The sequence below is a fragment of the Dipodomys spectabilis genome, unplaced genomic scaffold (genome assembly GCF_019054845.1).
Source record: "Dipodomys spectabilis isolate Male_0828 unplaced genomic scaffold, ASM1905484v1 ptg000342l, whole genome shotgun sequence".
NCBI classification, from domain to species: domain Eukaryota; kingdom Metazoa; phylum Chordata; class Mammalia; order Rodentia; family Heteromyidae; genus Dipodomys; species Dipodomys spectabilis.
In genome coordinates, this window is record NW_024871019.1 from 1,754,570 (window position 1) to 1,780,695 (window position 26,126).

Consider the following 26,126-nt stretch of genomic DNA (forward strand, 5'->3'; position numbering starts at 1 on the left):
AGTGGGAAATGCTGCCTGGAGTTGGGGGGGGGGGGAGGAGGAGAGGCCTGTAGAGTGGGTGCCACCATCAGCTGCAGCAGAAGTGCTGGGCATGAACCCATAAGGTTTACAGCTGGGGGGGGGGGGGGGGGGATGTGCAAGGCACAAGCACTGAGGGCTCCCAGGACAAACGCACCTGTGGGCCAAGTCCAGAGCTCAAGCAAGAGGCCCCGGCCTAGCTGGGAGTGAGCGCCATAGAGCTCAAGGAGGTCCCAAAGTCAGGACAGTTTCCTGCTCAGCTCTGACTCCATTGCATCTTAGTTTAGGTCCTTAGAAAGGTCTTCCCAAATCCCACCCTAAGGGGAACTAGGATCCAGAGTTCAATCAAAATTCCTTGTTATGGGGCTGGGAAGGTGGCTCAGTGGTAGAGTGCTTGCCTTGCATGCCAGAGGCCCTGGGTTCGATTCCTCAGCACCACATAAGCAAAAAGAAAAAAGCCGGAAGTAGCACTGTGGCTCAAGCGGTAGAGCGCTAGCCTTGACCTGAAGAGCTGAGGGACAGCGCCCAGGCCCGGAGTTCAGGCCCCACTACCGGACCCAAAAAAAAAAAAAAAAGATTCCTTGTTATACAGAATCATGGAACCGGCCATTGTTTTTTCCATCAAGGAATGTGTTATAACTGGTGAACAGCTTTCTGTTTGCTTGTTTACCATCCATTTGCTTGCTTACCGCCCATACACAGGTAGCTCACAAAAGGACTGAGGCCATTTTATCCATCAACCTACTCTCTGACACACACCTCGTTCTAGCACACACAGAATCTGCAGAGAGGCTGAGTGTACCTGTGAGCACCTGGCTGAAATTCTCCCTCTTGGGGGAATTTTGTTCCTTGGATCCATTCACTCATTCCCTCAGCCAATTTTACTGAGCACCTACTGAAGCCAGACCCAAAGCTAGAGAGCTGTGAGGTTTCTAAGGGATTCTGTTAAGATCTTAGAATTGCACTTAGCAATGATAACAACCAGAATTTCTTTGGCCATGGGGCTGTTTCCATCCAGACTGTGCCGTGGGGGTTTCATCAGTAATCACAGGCTACAGTGCAGCTCCTGACACTGACTTAGAAAAGCATGCTAGGCTTTACCACAGCGACCCAGAGGGAGCTAATCTGACCAGCCAAGGCCCTGCGCCCTGCTTCACAATCAGAAGACCTTGAGAGGCCTGGGCACAGAAAGGAGATAGTTCGCACACTGTTCACCAACTCTTCTTTCCAGTTTGCAATGGTGGTCAATGCTGGTCATTGGACATGGCAAAAAACAAACAAACAAACAATGCAGAGGCTCAGAAGTGGAATGAGACCCACAGTGCAGGGCAGAGTCTGGGGGTTCTGTTCAGACAGCAGAAACTTTATATGGTGAAATACACTCAATCACCACTCTACCTCCACACACCCACTGCCTTCTGCCCTCCCCCAGCAGCACATCTGGGGAGAGGAGACAAGGAGAGGGGACTCTGGCAGAGGGGCATCAAGAGGACAGGGTAGCTCTCTACCACCCTACCCCGGTCTCCAGACAGGAGCTTGGAGAAGGCCAGACCCAGCCTCCCAGAGGGGTTTTGGGGATGAGGGGAACAGCAGACAGAAGCTCACAGAAGAATGTGGAGGTTGGAGGAATCGACCCAAGGACTCAGCAGCACATTTTACCACTGGAGAAAACAAGGCCAGATAAGGAAGGACTTCATCCCAGGCCAGAATGAGGGAGGTTTGCCCTCAGACTAGATGCTCAGGCCTGTGTCCTCCCGCGCCCCCCTCCCTCCCCCCCCGCCCCACACCTCCCTTTCCTGCTCAGTTGCTCTATGAATAGTGTTTCTCTTAGTCTAATGGCCATCCAGACTCCTGGCTCCCAAATGCCCTGGCTCGAACTGGACTGCAGAAGACACCAAAAGTGCCTCCTCTCAGCCCTTGTGGCTGTCGGGTGACCTCCTGCCTTTCACACATATAACCTGGAACCAAAAGCTGAGTTCCTGCCAGGCATAGATGGCTCAATCCTATAATCCTACCTACCCAGGAAGCTGAGATCAGAGGATCAATGTTTGACGTCAGCTCAGGCAGAGAAGACCCAACATTAAGCATATCCTATCGTGGCCCTTCTTGGGGTCAAGTCAGTGAGTATGCTAATTCTCTAGCTGGGGAGACCACCACACCAGCCAACATGGTAGCCTCATCAAAGAACTGGTCTTTGGCTCATAGAGTCAGTCAACAATTACTGGTCTTCTCTCTCTCAGCTATTAAAGCCAAAGAGGTGAGAAGAGCAGAGACTCTACCCAGTTTGCATGAGGTCAGAACAGTACAGAAACAGGACCACAGTCTGAGCGGAAAAGCATTACTAACAGATGCAAGCCTGTCTTGGAGGTCAAATTCTCTTGAATCCCCATTTTCCAGCCCTGGCTATCTTCAAATTGTGTGATCGTAGGCAGGATACTTAACATCTCTGATCAGCAGCTTCTCCTGCAACATTAGCTGACACTTTGTCTTAAAATGAAGTCCCCAAACACAAGTGTCCCGTGTGACATGGGGTACTTGGAGCGGCTCAGCACCTGCCCACCCTTACCACATCTAAGAAGAAAGGAACATTAATGAAAACACACAAAAAAAAAAAAAATCAGAGATCAAATAACGCAGCTCCATTCTATGGTGTCCTTAGAAGAGTCGCCAGAAGATAGAAAAACCACACGGGAGCTTGTTTTTAAAGACAAAGAAAAATATGATTAAGCAGGCCTGAGAAGGCTGTAATAAAAGAATGAAAATATTTTCCTTACTAGGAGACTTGCGTGTCAACAGCTGATAGGGGCAGGAGTGGCCATCACAAGGCCATGGGCAGCTCCAATAGCCCGGGGGAGCTCCTGGGTCCTCGTGGAGGACGGGCAAGCTGGGATGGGGCAGGCCAGGGCCATCTGGGAAGGGCAGCATTTTGGGGGAGAGGGAGGATCCTCAGTTCTGCAGCCTATGAAATGGGACTGTGTGGTTTGGGCAATGTCCAGCTGTGGCTCTTTCCCATCTGTCCTCTTTTGGTAAATGGAGGACGGTCACTGTAGCAACCACTTCAAGGTCCCAGGCAGGCGGCTGACCTGGATGGGAGTAAGGCTCAGAAAGGTAAAAGGATTGCTCCTAAGGCCTTAGAGCTAAGGTGGCGTGTTGAGGCTAGGCCAATCAGGGCTGTCGCACTCTGCATCCCATCCAAGGAGACTCTGTTCATTTGCTGGGGGCCTGGGAGCCGCTCTGAGGTGAGCCTAATGCTCTCTGGCCTGGGAGCAAGCTTTCTCAGCACCTCCGGCCCCACCCTATCACCACCTGGCCCTGTCATCTCTGCCCCTGCCAATCCCCCTGACACAACATGTGGGAGTTCTCCTTCAGCTGTCCTCGCCCTTGCTCCCTCTCTGCTCAGGCAACCATGACCGGCTTCCTGTCCGGCTCAAATTCCCTGTCTTCCTTGTACCTTCTCTTCCCCCACGGCTGCTAGCCTGGTCCAACTCTCTGCAGCCGGGTCTGGGGTCAGGGCACGTGTGATGACCTTGCTCATTCTAGCTCTCTGCCCCTCCCAAAGGCCCCCACAGAAATTAGCTCAGCTAATGGTCTCCTGCTCTCAGATGGGACAGCTAGCGGACAGTGAGGGTACAGTGCATGTGGCCAAGGGACAAACAGCTCTGGATAAAGGGGCCTAAAATACCTATCCCACTGCAGTGTTCTAAGGATTAAATGCCAGAGTATACAAAGAGCAGCCAGCAGGTGGAAGGAGGGTGCTCACACCTGTAATCCTTGCTACTCAGGAAGCTGAGACCTGAGGATCCCAGTGCAAAGCCAGCCTGAGCAAATCTGAAAAATTCAGTTCAGATTATCTACCAAGAAGCCGGTAGTGGAGGAGTGGTTCAAGAGGTAGAGTTCTAACAATCAGACAAAAAAAAAAAAGCTAGGCAAAAGCATGAAGTACTCAGTTCAAGCCCCACTACTCACACCAAAATAAAAATATAATGATAATAGCTAAATACTGGTGGCTCATGCCTGTAATCATAACCACTCAGGAGACTGAGATCTGAGGATTGAGGTTCAAAGCCAGTGTGAGCAGGAAAGTCCATGAGATTCTTAGCTCCAATTAACCATCAAAAAGCCAGAAGTGAGCAGGCACTGGTGTCTCGTGTCTAATTCTAGCTACTCAGGAGGCTGAGATCTGAGAACCAAAGATAGAAGCCAGCACAGGCAGAAAAGACATGAGACTCTTATCTCCAAGTAACCACCAGAAAACCAGAAGTGGAGCTGTGGCTCAACGTGGCAGAACACTAGCCTTGAGCAAAAGAGCTCAGGGAAAGCACTCAGGCCCTGAGTTCAACATCAACATCGTCATCATCAACATCATCATATAATTTTATTATTAATTTAAAAATAATAAAGCAGCCGGTAGCTTACCAGGCATACCTTAAATGTTCTTAATTCTCTTCTCTCTTTCCCCACACCACCTCCCTCAAGGAGAAAACTAGGGGTATGAGCTGTACGACTCCTCTCTCTCTGACTCCTCAAGGCCTACCCTGAACTGTGAAATCTGGGTGGGAAACAGCTTCAGGCTGCAGATGCTATGACAGCATGGCTTAAATTGAATTACACTGAAACCAGAGAGGCCTTCAGCTCTCCCAGGGAGTTCAGAAGCATTGGCCCTGTAACTGCACTCCACACAGGAAAAGGCATTCAGGTTGATAAGAAGTCCTTCGGATCACTGTCTAAGGCAGCCCTTCTGCCTTTGAAATAAGCTCATTCCTTATTACCACACACTTGGGATTCCAGGATTGAATATTAGCTCTATTACACAAAGCCCATTTTTAAGGTATTTTCTTTTCATGCTGTCAGGGTCCTATGTAATTTCATCTCTCCACAGAATCAGTCTCTTTTGTAGAGACAAGGCCAGAGGCTCGTATGAGAAAGGAAAGATGAAGGAGAAAATGACAAGGCATATAGCATATGCCTCCATAGGAATTTTTGCACTCATTTTTTGATTTCTGTGAAGAGGACAATTGGGAGTTCAACACAAGGACTATGCAATGCTTTTGGCAATATGGCCATTTTTTATTTTTTTTATTGTTTTTATACAGGTGACTTACAAAGGGGTTAAGTTTCTTAAGTCAGGTAATCAGTACATTTTTTTATGTCACCCCTTCCCTCACTCACAGTTTTCTCTGCATATCCTCACGTACAAGTTGTACAGTTCATTTTCTTTTTTTATTGTAAAGATACTATACAGAGGGTTACAGTTACATGAGTAAGGTAATGAGTACACTTCCTATTGAACATTGTTACCCCCTCCATTGTTTTCCCCCTACCATCCCTTCCCTCCCTCCCTTCCCCAGGGTTTTTTTTTTATTTTTCACTGTAATTAAGTGATTACATAATTTCCCGAATTTCACAGTATTGTGGAATAATGATGCTCATTTAAAGTCACAAGTTCATTCTAACTTTCCTGGAGCAAATTGTCTATCACAGTCTATAACATATAACGGTGTTCACATGTTATACACCATACATGTGATCAGCAGCATGGGGATATTTAGTAGTGGTTCGACCAGATGAGTGGAAGTTCTTTGTTTCTTAAGTCCTGTTAGTTTTGTCATATCACCTAACATTTTGGATTTAGCATCCACTTATCACGAAGACCATGTACCGTTTGTCTCTTTGCTCTTGGCTTACCTCGCTCAACATGATTCCTTCTAGCTCCATCCATTTCCCTGCAAATGCCATTATTTTGTCATTTCTAATGGCTGCATAATACTCCATTGTGTATAGACACCACAATTTTTGGATCCATTCATCTGTGGTGGGGCATCTGGGTTGTTTCTATATCCTAGCTATTGTGAACAGTGCTGCAATAAACATGGAGGTGCACGTGTCCTTGTATATTGGTTCCTGTTGTTCATGGTAGATGCCTAGAAGTGGTATGACTGGGTCGTAAGGAAGGTCAATCTTTAGCTTTCTGAGGACCTTCCAGACTGCTTTCCAAAGTGGTTGTATAAGTGTACATTCCCACCAGCAGTGTAATAGGGTTCCTCTTTCTCCACATCCCCTCCAGCATTTGTCGTTGGCTGATTTGTGGATGTGGGACATTCTGACTGGGGTAAGGTGGTATCTCAGGGTTGTCTTTATTTGCATTTCCTTCACCACCAGGGATGATGAACATTTCCTCATGTGTTTCTTTGCCATTTTTATTTCTTCATTTGAGAAGTCCCTCTTTAGTTCCCTTGCCCATTTAGTAATTGGTTTGTTAGGTTTGGGAGGGATTAGTTTCTTGAGTTCCCTGTATATACAGGATGTTAACCCCTTGTCTGATATACTGCTGGTAAATATTTTTTCCCAATTAGTTGGTTGTCTTTCTAGCTTGGTTGCGATAGATTTAGCTGTGCAGAAGCTTTTTATTTTAAGGTAGTCCAATTTGTCGAGTCTCTCTCCAATTTGTTGTACAGTTCATTTTCAACGTAGTGTGTCAGGAGTACCACTACTGCATTTGTTCACCCTTTGTCCCTCCATTTAATATGACCATTTTTATAACATCATTTCTGCCTATCCCAGAGCACGAAAATTCTTTTAAACTGCTGGTATCTCCTATTTCTTTCATGAAGATTTTATAGTTAGCCAGGTGCCGGTGGCTCACACCTGTCATCCTAGCTACTCAGGGGGCTGAGATCTGAGGATCACAGTTCAAAGCCAGCCTGGGCAGGAAAGTCTGTGAGACTCTTTTCTCCAATTAACCACCAAAAAACTGGGAGTGGTACTGTGGCTCAAGTGGTAGAGTGCTGGCCTTGAGCTAAAGAACTCAGGGACAGCACCCAGGCCCAGAGTTTAAGGCCCAGGACCGACCAAAAAAAAAATATATATATATATATATATATACGTATGTATATATGTATGTGTATATATATACATATACATATATATAATAGTTTTCACTGTTTCATTTTCACCTTCTTGGTGAATGAAGTTAATACCTTGGAATTATTGGAATGGAATTGTTGCCCTGATTTTTTTCTCAGCCTACTCATTATTGGTTTATAGAAAAATTACTGATTTGTGTATGCAGATTTGGATCTGCTAATTTTGCAAAAGCACTTATGAGTCCTAGAAGGTTTTTGGTAGGATTATTTGGTAGAATATCATCTGCAAATAGAAATGATTTGACATCTTCCTTCCCTATTTGAAATATTTCTTTCTTCTGCCTTATGACTTGCCTAGGAATTTTAGTACCTTATTGAATAGAAGTGGGGAGAGTGGACACCTTTCTCTTGTTTCTGATTTTAGGGAAAACTATTTCAGTTGTTTCCCATTAATATGATGCTGGCTATGTGTTTGTCATATACAGCCATTTTATTTAAAGGGAATGCCTTCTGGTTGCATTTTCTCCATTTTTTTTTCCCCTTTAAAAGTGTTAGAGCTGGATCTTGGTAACTCATGCTTGATATCCTAGCTACTCAGGAGGCTAAAATCTGAGGATCAAGGTTCAAAGCCAGCCTTGGCAGGAAAATCTCCGTTAGAATCTTATCCCCAATTTACCACTTAAAAACCAGAAGTGGAGCTGTAGCTCAAAGTAGTAGAGTGCTAGTCTTGAGCACAAAGAGGCTCAGCAACAGCACCCAGACCCCATGACTGACCAAATAAAAAGGTGGATTTTTGTCAAAGGCTTTTTCTGTATAAACTAAGATGATTATGCAATATTTGTTCTTGATACTTTTTATAGTCTGTTACATTTATTGATGAATTTAAGTCATCTTTGCATTCTGGAATGAAGCACACTTGATCATGATGTATGAAATTAATGTGCTGTTGACTTTGGTTTGCAAGACATTTTTGAGAATTTATGCATGAGTGTTCATTAGAGAAATGGGTCTATAATTCCTTTTGATGTGTCCCTGTTCAGTTTTTGAATAAGCATAATAAGCATAGAATGAGTTTGGTGGTATATCTTCCATTTCTATTTTACAGAAGAGCTTCAAGTTGGGCTGGGAATATGGCTCAGTGATAGAGTGCTTGCCTTGCATGCCTGAGGCCCTGGGTTCGATTCCTCAGCACCACATAAGCAGAAAAAAAAAAAAAGCCAGAAGTGGCGCTGTGGCTCAAGTGGTAGAGTGCTAGCCTTGAGCTGAAGAGCTGAGGGACAGCACCCAGGCCCAGAGTTCAAGCCCCATGACCAGACCCAAAAAAAAAAAAAAAGAATACTGAAGTTAGTTCTTTAGAGGTAAGATAGAATTTGGAAGTGAATCCATGTGGTCCTCTGCTTTTCTTTACTGTTTCAGTCTTTCAGTGAATTGAACAAATAGCTAATACATATGGGAAGCAATGGTCAATATCCTTAGCCAATAGAGGAAATGCACATCAAACCTACACTCACCCCAGAATTGAAAAAAACAAAACAAAACAACAAATATGGGCATGGACAGGAGGGGGAAAACCGAGAGAAAGTGAAGGAAGGGAGTGACACTGTCCAGAAAGAAATGTACTCATTACCTGACTTATAAAATGGTAACTCCTTTGTACACCCCTTAATAATAACAATAAAATTATATTTTTAAGACACCAAACCGCAACAGATGTTGGTAAGGATGTGAGAGAAAAGGAATTACCATACTCTGTAAGTGGGAACATAAAATTGTGCAACCACTATGGAAATCTGAATGGAAATATCTCGAGGAAAAAATGTAATTTCTGAAAAAACTGCAAACAGACCTACCTACCTTCTGACCCTGCCATACCACCATTGGATATATATTTGAGGGAAAATAAATCAACATATAAAAAGAAGATATCTATAAACTCAGATGTGTGCTTCATCAACAACCTACAAATCTCTCAAGCCAATCATATTGATGATCAAAACTGACCATCACACCAGGTGCTGGTGGCTCACTCTTATAATTCTAATTGAGAATAGTGGTTCAAAGCCAACCTGGGCATGAGAGTCCACGAAACTCTTATCTCCAATTAACCACTAAAAAGACAGAAGTGGAGCTGTGGCTCAAGTGGTAGAACACCAGCCTTGAGCTGAACCAGCTAAGGGACAGCACCCAGGTCTTGAGTTCAAGACTTAGTACCAGCAAATACTTTAACCAAGTGCTCTTAGTATCTCCAGAAGGTTTCTAACTATGTCTGAATGACTCTGCTAAATCCTCTCATTCCCTGAATATAAAGTTTGGGGAAAAAAAAAAAAAAAAAACACAATTTCACTCAAAAAAAAAATTAAAGACACATTTCAATCTAGAAATCTACAGGCATACAGCAATCTAAGAAGTACTTGATTAAGGGAAGGGCAGAACTATTTCCTTTTTCTTTTTTTATGGTACTAGGTCTGAACTCAAAACCTTACACTTACTAGGCAAGTGCTTTACCACTAGAACCATGCGTTCTGCCCTTCATCATTTTTAGAAACAAAGAAGTTGCTATCCATGTGATTTCTGTTGTCTTTTCTTGTCTTTGTACAAAGGATTCAAACAAGATATAGAAACCAAGATTGCATTTTGAAAAATGAGTCTCCTGAATTAAAAAAAAAAAAAAACCATAGAAGGAAAACATACTCTGCAGGTAACAATACCAAACAACAGTGAGCTCTAACTGAGGGCAGAAAAAATACATTGCCATTCCAGAAAGGAAACAAAAACCTCAGCTTAGTTTTATTAACACACAGAAAAGGATGTTACCACAACAACCCCAGCCTGAGAGTTGGGTGGGGAGTCCATGAAGAGGCTACCGCTTTTACAATCGATTGTTTTTTAAAATATGCAAGAGTAAAAAATAAATAGAATTTTTTAAGACCACTTAATTCTGAGTTAAAGGGGGAGGAGTAAAAGAACATCCCTCACAGCAGTTGCACAAAGCCTGTAACTCCCCAGAAAGCAAGAAATTTCATGAGTCCTAGTCAACAATGGACACCTCACACCCAGTTTCCCAGTGGTATTCAAGCTCCTTGGCTTTTTCTTCTCCCACCTGGTTCCCAGCTCACACTCTGAAGTGATTTTGTCAATTTAACCCACGTGGAAAAGCTTCAAGTCTTTCATGCTGATTGGTTGGGTAGTATTGATTGATACCAAAGCAGCCCAATGAGAGGCCTGATAATCCTCCCTACAGCTAAAAAAAGGTAAAACCAGACAAAAAACAAAACCAAAAAAAAAAAAAAACCCACATACACACACAGTCTATTCAAAGCCTGGAGCCTTCTCCAAACCATGTAGACACTATGCCAATAATACCTGGAATAGTACTTCCTGAAAAGACAAGACCCCTTTTTAGAGTCATGATATTTTTAATTACACTCTCAGAGCACCTTGGGAACAAGGCAGATACTGTCTAACGATAGACAGATTAGAAACTTTGGACACAGTCAAGAGCTAATATTTAGCAAAAACTGACAGTGTTCCAAAAACAGGACGCATACCATCTCATCAACTGCCCTGCACAACTGGGTGGCATTCTCCCCATTTTGTAAGGAAACTGAGGCTAAGGGTGGGATTGAGTGGCTTGCGCACAACTGTTCAATTAAAAAGCAAATGAATTTGCTGGGCACCAGTGCCTCATTCCTATAATCCTATCTACTCAGGAGGCTGAGATGTGAGGACTGAGGTTCAAAACCAGCCTGATTAGGAAAATCTGGGAGACTCCAATCTCCAATTAACGACCAAACACTGGCAAGTGTAGCTGTGGCTCAAGTTATAGCAGGAAAGGTTAAAGGACAGAGCTCTGGCCCTGAGTTCAAGCCCCAGCACACAGAATTAGATCACACTGAACCCAAGCTGAGCCAGCTGAGACTAGGCAACAAGAAACACTCGGTACCAACAAGACTGGCAACTTCCCAGTCATTTGGAGACCTAGCCAGGGGCCAGAGCCCCTCTTCGGGTGCTGGTAGGCTCTGTACACACCCATCTGTCCCTGACACCACAATTCCACCCTCTTTTCTAGACACCCCCATTATTCTTGCGTAGAACATTCCAGAGTCACAGACAAATCTCCCCAGGCCCAAGCAAGTTGTTTCCCTACCTGCTCTACATCTAGATTCACACACACACATACACATACATACACACACACCTTGTTCTCGGCTTGGAGAACACTTACCCTTGGAAGGGCACCTGCAAGGACTACAGGTTCTGGGAAGGGACTTCTAAATTTGCCGAAGAATCACAGCGGGTCTTTGTAGTCCTGATCCTACATCACCCAGGGGATTTTCCACTGGTGACACCGGAAATCAAACCAGCAGAGTGGATCCGGACTGTGAGCCACCCTGGTAAACGCTGCCAGAAGGAAGTCCAGACAGTTGAACTCCCTCACTGACATCAACACCATGAGCACAAGCATAAACATTCCACCACCTCAAACCTTCAACCGCCAAATGAAAACAAGCTCAGGGATCTTGAATTGAAACTTAAATAGGGATGGGAGGGGGGCGGTGCTTACTGAGCATTACGAAGCCCCCACACTCTCGAAATTCTTCACTGTTCTACTCTGAATTGGAGCAAATAATCTGCATTCATTCAGGAAGGCGAAAGAAGATTCCACTGCCATCAATCAAGCAACAGTTCACTTAAACGCTGATCAAGAGAGGCCTGATTTAGGCCTGAAATCTGAGCACTCAAAAGAGTGAAGCATAAGGATTGAGGGTTCTAGGCCTGCGTGGATTATATACTGAGACCCTGTCTTAAAAAGTAAAAATGAGGGCTGGGAATGTGGCTCAGTGGTAGAGTGCTCACCTTACATGCTCCCCTTACATGAGTTCGATTCCTCAGCATCACATACACAGAAAAAAACCTAAGTGGCACTGTGGCTCAAGTGGTAGGGTGCTAGTCTTGAGCAAAAGAAGGTCAGAGCGGGGCATCAGTGGCTCACACCTGTAATCCTAGCTACTCAGGAGTTTGAGATCTGAGGATCGCGGTTCAAAGCCAGCCTGAGCAGGAAAGTCCAGGAAAGGAGTCTGATCTCCAATTAACCATTAGAAAACCGGAAGTGGCGCTGTGGCTCAAGCGGTAGATCGCTCACCTTGAGCTGAAGAGCTGAGGGACAGCGCCCAGGCCCAGAGTTCAAGCCCCATGACCGACCAAAAAAAAAAAAAAGTTCAGGGACAGTGCCTAGGCCCCCAAGTTCAAGCCCCAGTACACATACTCTCGCTCTTTCTCTCCTTCTCTCCCTCTCTTTCCCCGCCCCCCACACACGCCCTAGTTTTGCCAGGTTCAGCCTCTGACCAAGTTGTCAATCTTTCCTCACGCCATTCTCATCATCCATTGAACTACAAAGAGATACACCTCGAAGTGGTGGTAGCTTAAATCCAATTTCCATCCAACTCGTCCAGCTGAAGTTAGGGCAGCTTTACGTGGATACTGAGTCTTGTCATCCACAGGCAATGGGCACTGCTAAATATGGCAAGAGAGGAAAGGGAGAGGGATAGACCCATGAAGGAGGGGAGGGTGGGTGGTCAGGCCCATGAAGGAAGGGAGGGTGGGTGGTCAGGCCCATGAAGGAAGGGAGGGTGGGTGGTCAGGCCCATGAAGGAGAGGAGGGTGGGTGGTCAGGCCCATGAAGGAGGGGAGGGTGGGTGGTCAGGCCCATGAAGGAGGGGAGGGTGGGTGGTCAGGCCCATGAAGGAGGGGAGGGTGGGTGGTCAGGCCTAGGAAGGAAGGGAAGGAGGGTGGTCAGGCCAGAGACAGAAGGGAGAGAGGGTGGTCAGGCCCAGGAAGGAAGGGAGGGAGGGAGGGTGGGTGGTCAGGCCCAGGAAGGAGGGGAGGGAGGGAGGGTGGTCAGGCCCAGGAAGGAAGGGAGGGAGGGAGGGTGGTCAGGCCCAGGGAGGAAGGGAGGGAGGGAGGGTGGTCAGGCCCAGGGAGGGAGGGAGGGAGGGAGGGAGGGTGGGTGCACTCCGCATATTCGACGTACACGCGTGAACGTGGGACCGGGTAAGTTGAGGGGAGGGCTGGGGCGGGGACACTGGGGCCTAGACGCCTCGTCCCTCGTAGGCGCCGCCATATTTGACCTGAGGCCCCCTCGGCACCACTCCTCACCAACAATACATAAAGGCAGGGGGGAAACGAAATAAACCAGTACGCGAAACACGACGCCAGGTGGATTTCCCCCGTTTCCACCGCCTCCACAAGGACAAAAGCAGTCACTGACAAGGGGCTTCTTCCCGAAGCGCCTCAAACACGTACCTCCATATTGGAGCCTGGCCACTTCCGCGGTGGTGTGGTGGGGGACGGGGGCCCAGAGGGAGAAATGCGCATGCGCCTTCCCTCCACGTGCCCGCAACTTGGGTCTCCACTCGCGCGAGACTTGGAACAAAGGCCCAGCGTCGGGCAGCCTCTGAGGTAACGGGAGGAAGACCCACGAGGAACGCGTCCCCCCCCCACCACACACACCCCTCCACCCCGCCCCCCTGCCACCGGAAGCACAGCCCAGGAGCAACCCAGGTTCCTCAGCCCCCTAGAGGCCCAGAAAAGTATTTCCTCTACAGGGAGCAACCAATCACAGCGCAGCTACTTGTCTAGGCCGGAGCACGCTCATTGGACGAGCGCGGAGGGGGGCGGGGCCTAGCGTGCCGCTTTGACACTGGGGTTCCGCTATATATATAACACACACACGTCACTTGCAACACAATCGGGCATCCAGAGCGTGGCACGTCCGTCCATAGCTGTGTGAGGGACGCGCGCGGGATTCCAAGGCGCCGAGGCCCGCAGAAGGCGACGACTACGACGAAGATTCCTTCCCGCCTCACTGGGCTTCTTCCACCTCTGACTGTCACCGGGTGCACGAAAGCAACACCCGGAGACCTCCATCCCTTCCCGCCCTCCAGGCCCACCCCACCCCCACCCCCGGGCGACGACCACCGCCAGGTCCCCACCCCCACATCGCCTTCGACGACATGATGGACGCAAGCACCACGCCCTGGTGGACACCCGAGCCCGCCGCGGGACCCAGCCCAGCCAAGCGCCGCCGATTGGACCAGCCCGGGCCGCCACCGCAGCCGCCCAGCCTGGAAGATCCCTCCAAGGGGACCCCGGCCCACGCCGACGCCCAGGCCGGCCTCACCTCCCTGGTGGTCCTGGCCACCGGCTGCGCCCTGCAGGTACCCCTAGGCCACGTCGATCTGGTGCTGGAGCCCCCGCCGGCCTCGGTGCTCACGGTGGACCTCCAAGGCCACAGGCTGATCCTCATCCCCCAGGACCTCCTGGGCCTCACCCCCCAGGGGCAGCCCGGGGTCTCATCCGACGACGACGATGGCAGCGGCCTGCTGCTGGATTCCTTGCTGGATGCACGCCCCGAGGACGTCGTGGTCCAGCAGGGACTCTGCTGTGAGCCCGTCCCCGAGGTCGCCCGCCAAGAAGAGGCCTACGCGGAGGATGCTGAAGAAGACACCGAAGACGCCGCCGAGCCCGACTTCCTGCAGTTGAGTTGGTCCAGTCCCGAGCCTGGAGATCCCAGCCCCCAGCCTAGGGGTTCTTCTGCGGCGCCCACCCCGGATCCAGACAGCCACAGAGCTCAGTCCATCTTCAACCTGGACTTGCACCTTCTGAGGTCGTCAGTCCCCGGCTCACCGCTGCAGCCGCTGCCTCCGTCTCCCAGCCCGAGTTCGAATCCCACCGGCAGACCGAGTCTCCCCGTGCGCCCTGCGCAACCTCACCGCCCTGCATCCAAGGCCCGGAGACGCCTGTTCTAAAAAAAGATCACTTTCACTCCTCCTGCTGGCTTCTAATTGGGGGTGGGAGGGGTCTTGGCAAAACCAATGGTGTGTGACTGGTGTAACCTACAAAGTGAGGATTTGGGGTGTTGGTTTTGGTTACTTGGTTTCTTTTTGGAGTTTGTCTGCCTGTTTGTATCATTGCAGTTTGTTGTGTTTTTTTGGTTTTTTTTTTAACTGGCTGGCTAGGAAATCTGGAAGAATGCCTCAGCCTCAAAATACCCTGCTTGAGATATATCAACTTTTGAGACTTTGAGTTAGCTATTAGGGCCTTTTTCACCACCACCCCGCACCACGTTTTTGCCTCGAGCACTTTGCTTTACCAACTCGCTTTTGCTCCAGTACCCTACCACTCAATCTTTTCGCATCCATATAAAAAAGCATCCTTCTGCCAGGCCCCAATGGCTAATGCCTTGTATCTCTAGCTACTCACTAGGTTGAGATCTGAAGATCAAGGCTCAAGCCAGCTCGGGTAGGAAAGCTGTGAGACTCCTAGTTCCAACGAACCAGGAAAAAAAAAAAAAGCCGGAAGTGGAATTGTAGCTCAAGTGGTAGAGCGCCAGCCTTGAGCACAAAGGCTCAGGGACAGCGCCCAGGCCCTGAGTTCAAGCCCAAGCACTGGCATTTTTTTAAAAGCCAGAAATGGAGCTGTGGTTCAAGTGGTAGAGCACTAGCCTTGAGCACACAAGCTCAGGGACAGCGCCCAGGCCCTGAGTTCAAGCCCAAGCACTGGCATTTTTTTTTTAAAAAGCCAGAAGTGGAGCTGTGGTTCAAATGGTAGAGCGCTAGCCTTGAGCACACAAGCTCAGGGACAGTGTCCAGGCCCTGAATTCAAGCCCCAGTGCTGGCATCGAAGTAGTTTGTTGTTATTTAGTGGGATTTGGCCTTAGGCTCTGCTAATTTATGGCTACCTTTTTACCATAGGCCTAGCTCCCACCAGGCACCAGTGGCTCATGCCTGTAATCCTAGCCACTTAGAAAGCTGAGAGTTGAGAATCGAGGTTCAAAGCCAGCCTGGGAAGGAAAGTCTGTGAGACTTTTATCACCAATGAACCACCAAAAACCAAGAAGTAGAGCTGTGGCTCAAATGGTAGAGTGCTAACCTTGAGCACAAAAGCTCAAGGTCAGCACCCAGGCCCTGAGTGCAGACCCCAGGACCAAAAAAAAAAAAACAAACCTAGTTCTTTTAGGGGACTGGAGCAATATGTTTGTGTCTACAAAACAAAAAACTTGAAACAGTGATCATATACCTTTTTTTATAATTAGCAAAGAATTTATGGGTCTTTTGTTTGGGGTTTTAAAAAAACACCTCTTTTCCACGCATTGTATATTTTTAATATCTTTTCCTGTTCTGGAAAAGCTCTTAGTTCTGAGATTTGATATTTGTATAGTTATAATATCCTGAGTCTTCTTTGTACCTAGTTACTAGTGTATAGAAATAATTTTTTATGTTGCTCTGATCTCCAACAAAATTACTTAACCTCTTTAATACATATCTATGTATTTCTTGGTTGGTTAGTAAGAATAATCATATCTAAGTACTGAGAATTTTGTCTTTGTTTGATAAACATCTTTGTAGTTTTCTTTGTCATTTACTCCTTTTGTATTGGATATTTAAGTTCATGTTGAACAGTGTGGCTGACCAGACAGTCCTATATTATATGTTTTGTTGATACTTCTAAGATTTAGCTAAGAAAATAGTTTTTCCTCTTTTTGATAGTGGGGGGGGAACAAACATTCGATTTCTGTTTTGTTTTGGGGTTTTGGGGGTTTTTTTTTTAGGGGGGGTCCGGTTGTGGGGCCTGAACTCTGGGCCTGGGCGCTGTCCCTCAGCTCTTCAGCTCAAGGCTAGCGCCCTGCCACTTGAGCCACAGCTCCACTTCCGGCTTTTTTCTTTTTGCTTATGTGGTGCTGAGGAATCGAACCCAGGGCCTCAGGCATGCAAGGCAAGCGCTCTTGCAAGGCAAGAGCTCTACCACTGAGCCACCTTCCCAGCCCTTCTGTTTTGTTTTTGGATGACTACAAAAGTTATCCAATTATTTTGCACATTGAATATAATGGTTGAATTTAATTAATTGTGTGTATACATACAATGGCATGGAATCCTAAGCCACACATAGAAACATAGCAAGAGAACAGATGAGACCAGTTTTAAGTATTGGATGCCCTTACGAAAACTTAAGAGAAGAGTTGAAAGAAAATGATTGGGGCAATTTTAGTTTTGGGGGTTTTTTTGTTTTTGTTTTTTTTGTTTGGGGTTTGGGAGGTTTTTTGTTTTGTTTTTGTTGGTCTTGAGGCCTGAACTCTGGGCATTCTCCCTCAACTCTTCAGCTCAAGGCAAGCACTCTACCATTTGAGCCACAGCGCCACTTCCAGCTTTTTCTGCTTATGTGGTGCTGAGGAATCAAACCCAGGGCCTCATGCATGTGAGGCAAGCACTCTACCACTGAGCCACCTTCCCAGCCCCCACAGTTTTAAATATGAAAGGCTTACATGTTAAGCTTTTGAGAATTTTTTGGGATGTGTGGATGTTTATTTTTGTGGTGTCTGTCTTCTCAAGTTAATTCATGTGGCAATCTGCACTGATAGAGCTTGTAACAACTAAGTATCCTTGTGTTTCTGCTAAAGCACATTATTTTCTAAGTTGTTTTTTTTCTTTATTGTTTGAGAGGAGCTTGTCTTTGTTCATGTGGTTGCTCCTAATATTAAGTTGTCCATTATTTTGCCATGTTTGTCTTACGTTTTTATGATGAAATAAAGTACTCTTAATAAAGCTGACATTTTATATGCTGGTTTTCTGTTCAACATTAATAGTTATTATTTAAATTTACCAAAACATTTTTACCAATGCCTGGGCTCATTTTCTATTCATTTCTCTCTGTTCTGTTCCCATAGTATAGTTTTAAATTTAAACTCAAGGGGCTGGGAAGGTGGCTCAGTGGTAGAGCGCTTGCCTTGCATGCCTAAGGCCCTGGGTTCGATTCCTCAGCACCACATAAGCAAAAAAAAAAGAAAAAGCCGGAAGTGGCGCTGTGGCTCAAGTGGTAGAGCGCTAGCCTTGAGCTGAAGAACTGAGGGACAGCACCCAGGCCCAGAGTTCAGGCCCCACGACCGGATCCCCCCCAAAAAAAATTTAAACTCAAGCATTTTCTTTTTTTTCCCTTCCCTTCCTTCTTTCCTTCTTCCTTCCTTCTTTTCTTCCTTTTTTTCTTTCTTTCAACAAAATCTTGCTATGTAGCCTAGACTGGCATCGAACTTGGAATTCTGCTTCAGAGCCTCCCAAATACTGAAATCACAGACATGCATCCTCATTCAGCCTATGCTACACATTTTAAAGATTCTTCCCTACAGGATTTGCATGATAAATATTAGTTTTTGTATATCAGCAGATTTTTTCCATCATATCTGCAAAACTGATGATATTTCAGCTGAGTTTGAAATTCTAAAAGAAAAAGCCAATATACTTTCACATGTAGCCATTGCTACGTTACTATTCATGAAATTTATTGTTGCAGGTAAGAAATCTCTGTGGTCATTTATATGAAATCAGGCAACTCCCTTTCCTATTCTCTTGAGTTGAATCTATTGTCTATTTATTCAAAGTTCAAAACCCAAGTTGTAGTATCAGTTTCATTTGATGGAATCAAGTTCTTAACCAAACCAGCATTCATGTGGACAAGCTTTGCTGTGGGTTATCAAAAAGATCAGATGAAGTTCTCCTGAGAGTTTAATTGATCCAAGAAGTATCCTCTGGTTTTCTTTATTTTATATTATTATTATTGCCAGTCCTGAGGTTTGAACTAAGGGACTGAGCACTGTCCCTGAGCTTCTTTTTGCTCAAGGCTAGTTCTCTACCATTTGAACCACAGTGCCATTTCTGGCTTTTTCAGTTAACGTGGTGTTGAGGAATCGAAGCCAGGGCTTCATGCATGCAAGGCAAGCACTCTACCGCTAAGCCACCTTCCCAACTACTCTCTTTGGTTTTCTAAGCTGTACAAACTGTCTAATTCTTATTCCAAAGCCACCAAGATGGTAGCCATTGCCCACTTTTATAGAATCCATGTCTTCTCTTCCAGGAAAAAATGTCTGCTTCTCTAAATTGGAAATTACCTAAACTTTCCCAATATCCTTTGAAGCTAAATGGTGGGTTCGTACAATGAAAAGATTCTTATCATAGAGGGATTATCTACAGAGGTTTTCTTACACACTTCAAAAGCTTTTGTACCATTCCCATCCTGCTAGTAAAGAAGAAAAGTAACTGAGCACGGTGTCTCATGCCTGTAATCCTAGCTACTCAAGAAGCTGAGATCTGAGGATCTCGGTTCAAAGCCAACCCAGGCAGGACTCCATCTCTAAGGGACTACCAAAAAGCTGGAAGTGGAACTGTGGCTCAAGTGATAGAGTGCCAGCCTTAAGTGAAAAACCGAAGGGACAATGCCTAGACCCACAGTTAAAGCTTCAGTACCAGCACAAAAATAAATAATGCAGTTCCTCAGTATAGAACTAGGGGACCATGCTTCAAGTGATAGAGCACCCATCATGAATAAGAAAGGAAAGAGTGCAGCAGACTCAAGCCCTCATACCAGCAAAGGGACAAAAAAAGTATAAAGTAATAGAAAGGTGAATACCTATATAAGTACCAAATAATTTTTCCTTTCTTCTTATTTTTTATTTTTATTTTTTGTCAGTCATAGGCCTGAACACTGGGCCTGGGCGCTGAGCTCTTCAGCTCAAGGCAAGCAATCTACCACTTGAGTCACAGCGCCCATGTCTGGCTTTTTCTGCTTATGTGTTGCTGAGGAATCAAACCCAGGGCCTGATGCATGCAAGGCAAGCACTTTACCACTGAGCCACTTTCCCAGCCCCTATTGTTTTTATTTTTAAACAATTTTATTACAGGTTTTAAAACTCAGAAAGAAACAATAACCGTTTTCTCTTTTTTTCCTTTTTTTTCTTTTTTTAAATTTCCAAGTCAGGGACTTCAAAATGAGCGAATCAGGCTCTTGGCTCAGGTTGTTTACTAGATGGCAGCGCTACTACCAACTTGAGCTGAAAATCTCCAGTTCTGGCTTTTTCATTGGCAATAAGAACCGATCAGACATTTCTACCCGAGCTTGCTTCCATCCTAGATGCACAGATCTCAGCTTGAGTCGTAGATAGAATGACAGGAGGCAGGCTACCAGAACTCCCACTCTGCTTTCGTATATTTAAAGTATTTTTCCAGGAGCTGGGGAAAGAAATTTTCATCTTCTGATTACATATATATGTGCCTATGTCTATGTCTATATGTGTATTTGCATATAGTATGTATATATGTTTGTCTATGTATACATGTGTATTTGTATATAGTAGGTATATATGTGTGTTTGTGTATACATATGTGTTTGTATATAATAGGTATATATGAATGTTTGTCTATGGATATGTCTATGGATACATGTGTATTTGTATATAGTATATATGCATGTTTGTCTATGTATAATGTGTATTTGTATATAGTATATGTAGATGTATGTCTATGTATACATGTGTGTTTGTATATAGTATGTATAGATGTCTATGTATACATGTGTATTTGTATATAGTAGGTATATATGTATGTTTGTCTGGAACATGTGTATTTGTATATAGTATGTGTAGGTGTATGTCTATGTATACATATGTGTTTGTATATAGTAGGTATATATGTGTGTTTGTCTATGGATATATGTGTCTTTGTGTGTAGTATGTGTAGGTGTATGTCTATGTATACATGTGTATTTGTATATAGTATATGTAGATGTCTATGTATACATGTGTGTTTGCATATAGTATGTGTAGATGTCTATGTATATATGTGTATTTGTATACAGTATCTGAATATGTTTGTCTATGGATACATGTGTGTTTGTATGTGGTATGTGTAGGTGTCTGTCTATCCATACATGTGTTTGTATATAGTAGGTACATATGTATGTTTGTCTATGCATACATGGGTATTGGTATACAAGTCTGTTTGTATGAAGTACGCTGGCTGGCCTTGCTGGGTCACCTGGAATCTTCTTCCCCTACTTCCCTGTTCCCAGCGCTGCGGTTCCCGGCGGCTGAGTCAGGACGGTCTCCACTCGGGAGTCCCGCCCCAGAGACCGCTGGGGCGGAGGGTGGTGGGAGACTCCCAGTGAGAGCTCCTTCCATTCGAACCCGGGGCCGTGCGACAGGGATTCCATCCCCACCCCAAGTCGATCCGCCTTCACAGGCCGTAAAACCTGGTCCTCTCCCCTCCTTTCCCTTCCCTCCCTTCCCTCCCTTCCCTACGCCGTCCCGCCCCCACGCACACAGAAATCCACCAATCACAACGCAGCGACGGGCGTACCACCCTCCCACCACCACCACCCCCGACCTCCGCCATTGGGCGGAGCCTCGAGGGGGGCGTGGCCGAGCGTGACACTTTACGACCTTGGGTGGGTTCCGCCACGGCACTCGTGTCTCCCCGCCACACACACACACGCACACACACACGCACGCGCGCGCACACCCGGGCGTCGCCTTCGACACCATGGGCGCCCGCCCCGCGCCCGGGTGGGGACCGCGGCCTGCCAAGCGCCGCCGACGGGACCGACCCAGCCAGGAAGACCCCTCCAAGGAGACCCCGGCCCACGCGGACGGCCAGGTCGGCCTGACGGCCCTGGTGGTCCTGGCGGCCGGCTGCGGCCTGCAGGTGCCCGTGGGCGGCCGCGTCGAGCTGGTGGTGCTGGAGCCCGCGCCGGTGCTCACCGTGGACCTGCAAGGCCGCAGGCTGATCCTCATCCCCCAGGACCTCCTGGGCCTCATCGACCAGCGCCCGGGGCAGCCCGGGGTCTCAGCCCGCGACGACCGCGCCCCGCCGGACGCGCGCGCCGAGGACGGGACGGCCCCGCGGGGCTGCGGCCCGGTCCCCGAGGTGGCGGGCCGAGAAGAGGCCTACGCCGCCGAGGAGGAGGAGGAGGAGGAGGCCGAGGCCCAGGACGCCGCCCCGCCCCACCTCCCGGAGCCCAGCCGCCCCAGCCCCGGGCCTGGACACCCCAGCCCGCCGCCCCAGGGTTCATCGACGGCGCCCACCCCGGATCCAGACAGCCGCGGCGCACAGTCCGTCTTCTTCCACCTTCCCAGGTCGGCCCCCGGCTCGCCGCTGCAGCCGCTGCCTGCGTCTCCCAGCCCGAGTTCGAATCCGACCCGCCGACCCAGTCTCCCCCAGCGCCCCGCGCGCAAGGCCCGCAGACGCCTGTTCCAGGAGTGAAGGAGCCTGGGGTGGGGGTACGGGGGGGCAGAGAGAGGGAGAAGGGGGGGGATCCCCCACCTTCACCTCCACCCTCCACCCCCTGTCCCGGGGTGGTTCCCAGCGCCACCCACCCTGATCCACCATCCCACCTGAAGAAGGGTGGTACAGACTATGGCTTGGCCCAGAAGCGAGATGCCAAGGAGAAAAGGCAGATTTCTAGATCATTCTATCCTTTTATTATTCTTTTGTGCTGGTATTGGGGCTTGAATTCAGGGCCTGGGAGCTGACTCTTCATTTTGTTTGTTTTTTACCACCTGAGCCATTACAGCTTCACTTCTTTGAACCTCCACCCCTCAGATCTCCAGACTCCCGGGGAACTAAGATTATAAGGACACCCAGATATTTCTGGACTCTCACAGATTTGTCTTCGAGGCCTTTCCATTGGCATCAACTACTTCTCTGGTGAGACACTCCATCTGCACCAACATGATCACTGTGGCCTCCTCCCCCATTGGTTTTCCAATCAAGAAATTGCTAGGTTTTCATGTATGTTTTCTCATTATCAAGATGTTTAGCCATGTCTTGTTGGTGGTTATTGTACATGACTATGTAGTGCTTCTAAATAGCAAATAACCTAACCTTCTGGAGATGCTCTTATCCAGTCTTGTTCTCATTATAAATGAATATTTATGCTAAATTTTATCAGCATACTGGGAGATATATATGTGTACATGTATGCATGCCCACATATATATATATGTTTCTTTTTAAATCTGTTCATCTGATGGTTTTACCCAATAAATGGATGGAAAAATATTTGTATCCTGAGGGTTTTTTTTAATCATGTAAACTAAGTTCATACTGTTGAAAAATGCTAATTTAGTCCCATACTGGCTGGTGTCATTCTGTAAAGGAAATAAAATTATTTGTAAAGCTTAACTCAAGAAGATCATTTTATTTCAACTCATTGATAACTATTGAGCTTTACCACCATACATCGTACTTTACCAACTCTTTAGTTTTGTTTTGACATTCTCAGTCTAGTCTCAGTTTGCTTCTTGCTGAAGAATATCTTTTTGTGTGTTTGTGCCGATACTGGGTCTTGAACCCAAGTTTTTTCACCTAGCTTTTTTAAAGCTCAAGACTGGCATTCTACCACTTGAGCCACTAGTCTCCTTCCATTATCTCCACAAGTTATAAGTACATCTCATAATTATGTCATCACACTCATCTCAAAATTTTATAAGTGTAATTTTGAGATTATAGACTTACAAGGAGTAATTCCTTACTGATGCTTTCCAGTATTCTCTTTCTATTCTATTAAAATGTTCATTTCAGACAAGGTCTCATTGTACAGCCAGAAACTGTCTGCTGCCTTACCTCCTCACTTCTGAAATGCTAGGATTACAAGTGAGCACCTACATACACTTGTCTAGAAAACAAGATTGCTTGAAGAAAACATGAGAGATAGTCAAGGTTAAGTCAGAGGATAACTTGACCCTTTAGAACCACAAAGAGAGAGAGAGAAAGAAAGTAACACTTATTTTAAGAGATTAAGAAAAGGTTAGGCACTAGTGGCTCACGCCTGTCATCCTGGCTAGTCAGGAGGCTGAGATCTGAGGATCTTGGTTCAAAGCCAGCCCAAGCAGAAAAGTCTGTGAGACTCTTATGATCCACCCCAAAAATGGAAGTGGTGCTGTGGTTCAAGTGGTAGAGTGCTTTGCCTTGAGCTGAAGAACTGAGGGACAGCGCCCAGTCCCAGAGTTCAAGCACCATGACTGGGGAAAAAAAAAAAAGTAAAACCAGGAAGAAAAGCCTTTCAGACTCCCATCTCCACGGCATCAAAATGCAGGACTGGAGGTGTGACACAAATGGTAGAATGCCAGCCAAGAACAAAAAAATGAAGCAAGAGAGAAAGTACCTGAGTTCAAGCTCTGGTACTGGCACAAAAAGTAAAATAAAAATAAAATGACTTCAGTTTTGGATATGTAACAAACACAAATAGAAACACTAAGAAGTGACAGGCTTGAGATCGCATGGAAGTGGAATAAAATAATATTAAAAAGTCACTTGAGGGGGCTGGGAAGGTGGCTCAGTGGTAGAGTGCTTGCCTTGCATGCCTGAGGCCCTGGGTTCGATTCCTCAGCACCACATAAGCAAAAAGAAAAAAGCCGAAAGTGGTGCTGTGGCTCAAGCAGTAGATCGCTAGCCTTGAGCTGAAGAGCTGAGAGACAGCGCCCAGGCCCAGAGTTCAGGCCCAACAACTGGACCCCCCCCCCAAAAAAAAAAAAAAAAAGTCACTTGAAGCTGAGCGCCGGTGGCTCACACCTGTCATCCTAGATACTCAGGAGGCTGAGATCTGAGGATCGATCAAGGTTCAAAGCCAGCCCAGGCAGGAAAGTCCATAAGATTCTTACCTCTAATAAACCACTCAGAAAACTGGAAATGGCACAGTGGCTCAAGAGGTAGAGCGCTCACCTTGAGCTGAAGAGCTGAGAGACAGTGCCCAGGCCCAGGGTTCAAGCCCCACGACCAACAACAACAAAAAAAAGTCACCTGAACATATTTTCAGGAATTAGATCAAAACTGATATGAAAGAGACAGGACAAGAGCAGAAAGCATTCAAGGAAAGCAGGGTTAAAAACCCCAAAGTTGGGGCTGGGAAGGTGGCTCAGTGGTAGAGTGCTTGCCTTGCATGCATGAGGCCCTGGGTTCGATTCCTCAGCACCACATAAGCAGAAAAAGCCGGAAGTGAGGCTGATGCTCAAGTGGTAGAGTGCTAGTCTACAGCTGAAGAGCTGAGGGACAGCGTCCAGGCCCAGAGTTCAGGCCCCACGACCGGACCCAAAAAAAAAAAAAAAACCAAAGTTGGAAATGAGGAAGAATATGTCTGCACCAAGAAATAATCACAGGTGGAGACAAGCAGTACTGGAAGTATGGACAAGCCACCAAGCTCCAGTTTAAGATCCTACTAAACTGAAGGCAGTGACTTAGACACACATCCATGAAAGGAGAAAGACAGAGGTTTCAGAGACATTGAAGGATTTGTGGTTGCCATTACTAGGGGCTCCAGAATGCCAAAGAAAAAAGGTGGAGAAGGGGAAGACAGTGATAAAATATCCCGGATAGCCAGTCCTATGGACCCCAGCTTCTGAGGAGGTCGAGATGGGGCCGTCTGAGGTTCAAGGTCATCCCAAGAAAAAAGGTTAACAATTTTTCATCACTACAAATACGTCAGCACAGGGTGTGCCTGGGACCATCCCTGGTGGAGGCTATCTATATAGGAGGATCAAGATCTGAGGCTAGGCTTAGACAACAATGCAAGGCCTTTCATGAAAAACACTAAAAATAAAATAAAAATAGTCTTCAGGTAACACTCAAGTGGTAAAGCATCTACCTGCCTAGCAAGCCTGAGACTCTGAATTAAATGGACCAAAAAAAGCAAAAGTTTGTAAAGAAGAATGTAGCTCTAGACTTAGAGTACCTGCTTAACAAGTACCAGGCTCTGAGTTTAACCTCCGTACTATCAGAAATTACATAACTAATCATCAAAGATCTCTGTTACAAATTTCAACATATCTGTTTAATTCGAATATTCAACATACACCAGGGTGTTTTGTTTTTTTTCAACCAAACTAACTGAGAAGATAAACAAATTCTTACACACAATACTGGTCAAATATCAAGACTGAGTCATCAACTTTATGATCATTTTTGTTACTCTTTTCAATAATCGCAGCTCAACCTCCAGCTCTGGGAGGTTTGTCTTTGTTCTGGGAGAAGGGATGGGTTACAAGTCAGCTGCTTAAGAAGCTCAGGCTGTCCTTGAACTCCTAATCCTCCTGTTTTAATCCCTGGAGGCTGAGATTACAGGTGGGCACCACTAGCCCAGGCAACTATTCCTTTTTGTTGTTTTTGTTATTGTTGTTGTTGTCAAACAACTTTTAGCCTTCCAAAGCAAAATTCATCGTCCCTAAATTTTCTCAGAAATTAAGGAAATTTCCATAAGCTTATGGCGGACGTGAGCAATATCTGATGGGTTTGATATAGAAGCTTTTTTTTTTTTTTTCATAACTTCTAGAACACCATAGCATAAGTGACAGAACCTCTCAAAATGGTATCCCCTAGGAACAAATGCACTACAGAAGTGATCACTATCACTTTCCAAAAAGCTACATAA

The 26,126-nt window shown here is 46.4% G+C and overlaps 2 protein-coding genes across 2 annotated transcripts in view; both read left to right on the forward strand.

Moving 5' to 3' along the window:
• The window catches only part of LOC122095285 (proline-rich protein 23A-like), a 59,840-nt gene extending 45,151 nt beyond the window's left edge, over positions 1–14,689 (forward strand). Inside the window, exon 2 of the mRNA XM_042665751.1 lies at positions 13,664–14,689. Coding sequence (XP_042521685.1) covers positions 13,664–14,689 — 1,026 coding nt within the window. The remainder of the gene's footprint in view (positions 1–13,663) is intronic.
• Positions 14,690–21,244: 6,555 nt separating this feature from the next.
• On the forward strand, positions 21,245–21,964 carry LOC122095286 (proline-rich protein 23A-like). The gene has a single exon (XM_042665752.1). It carries the CDS (start codon positions 21,245–21,247, stop codon positions 21,962–21,964), a length of 720 nt encoding a protein of 239 aa, XP_042521686.1.
• Positions 21,965–26,126: the final 4,162 nt, after the last annotated feature.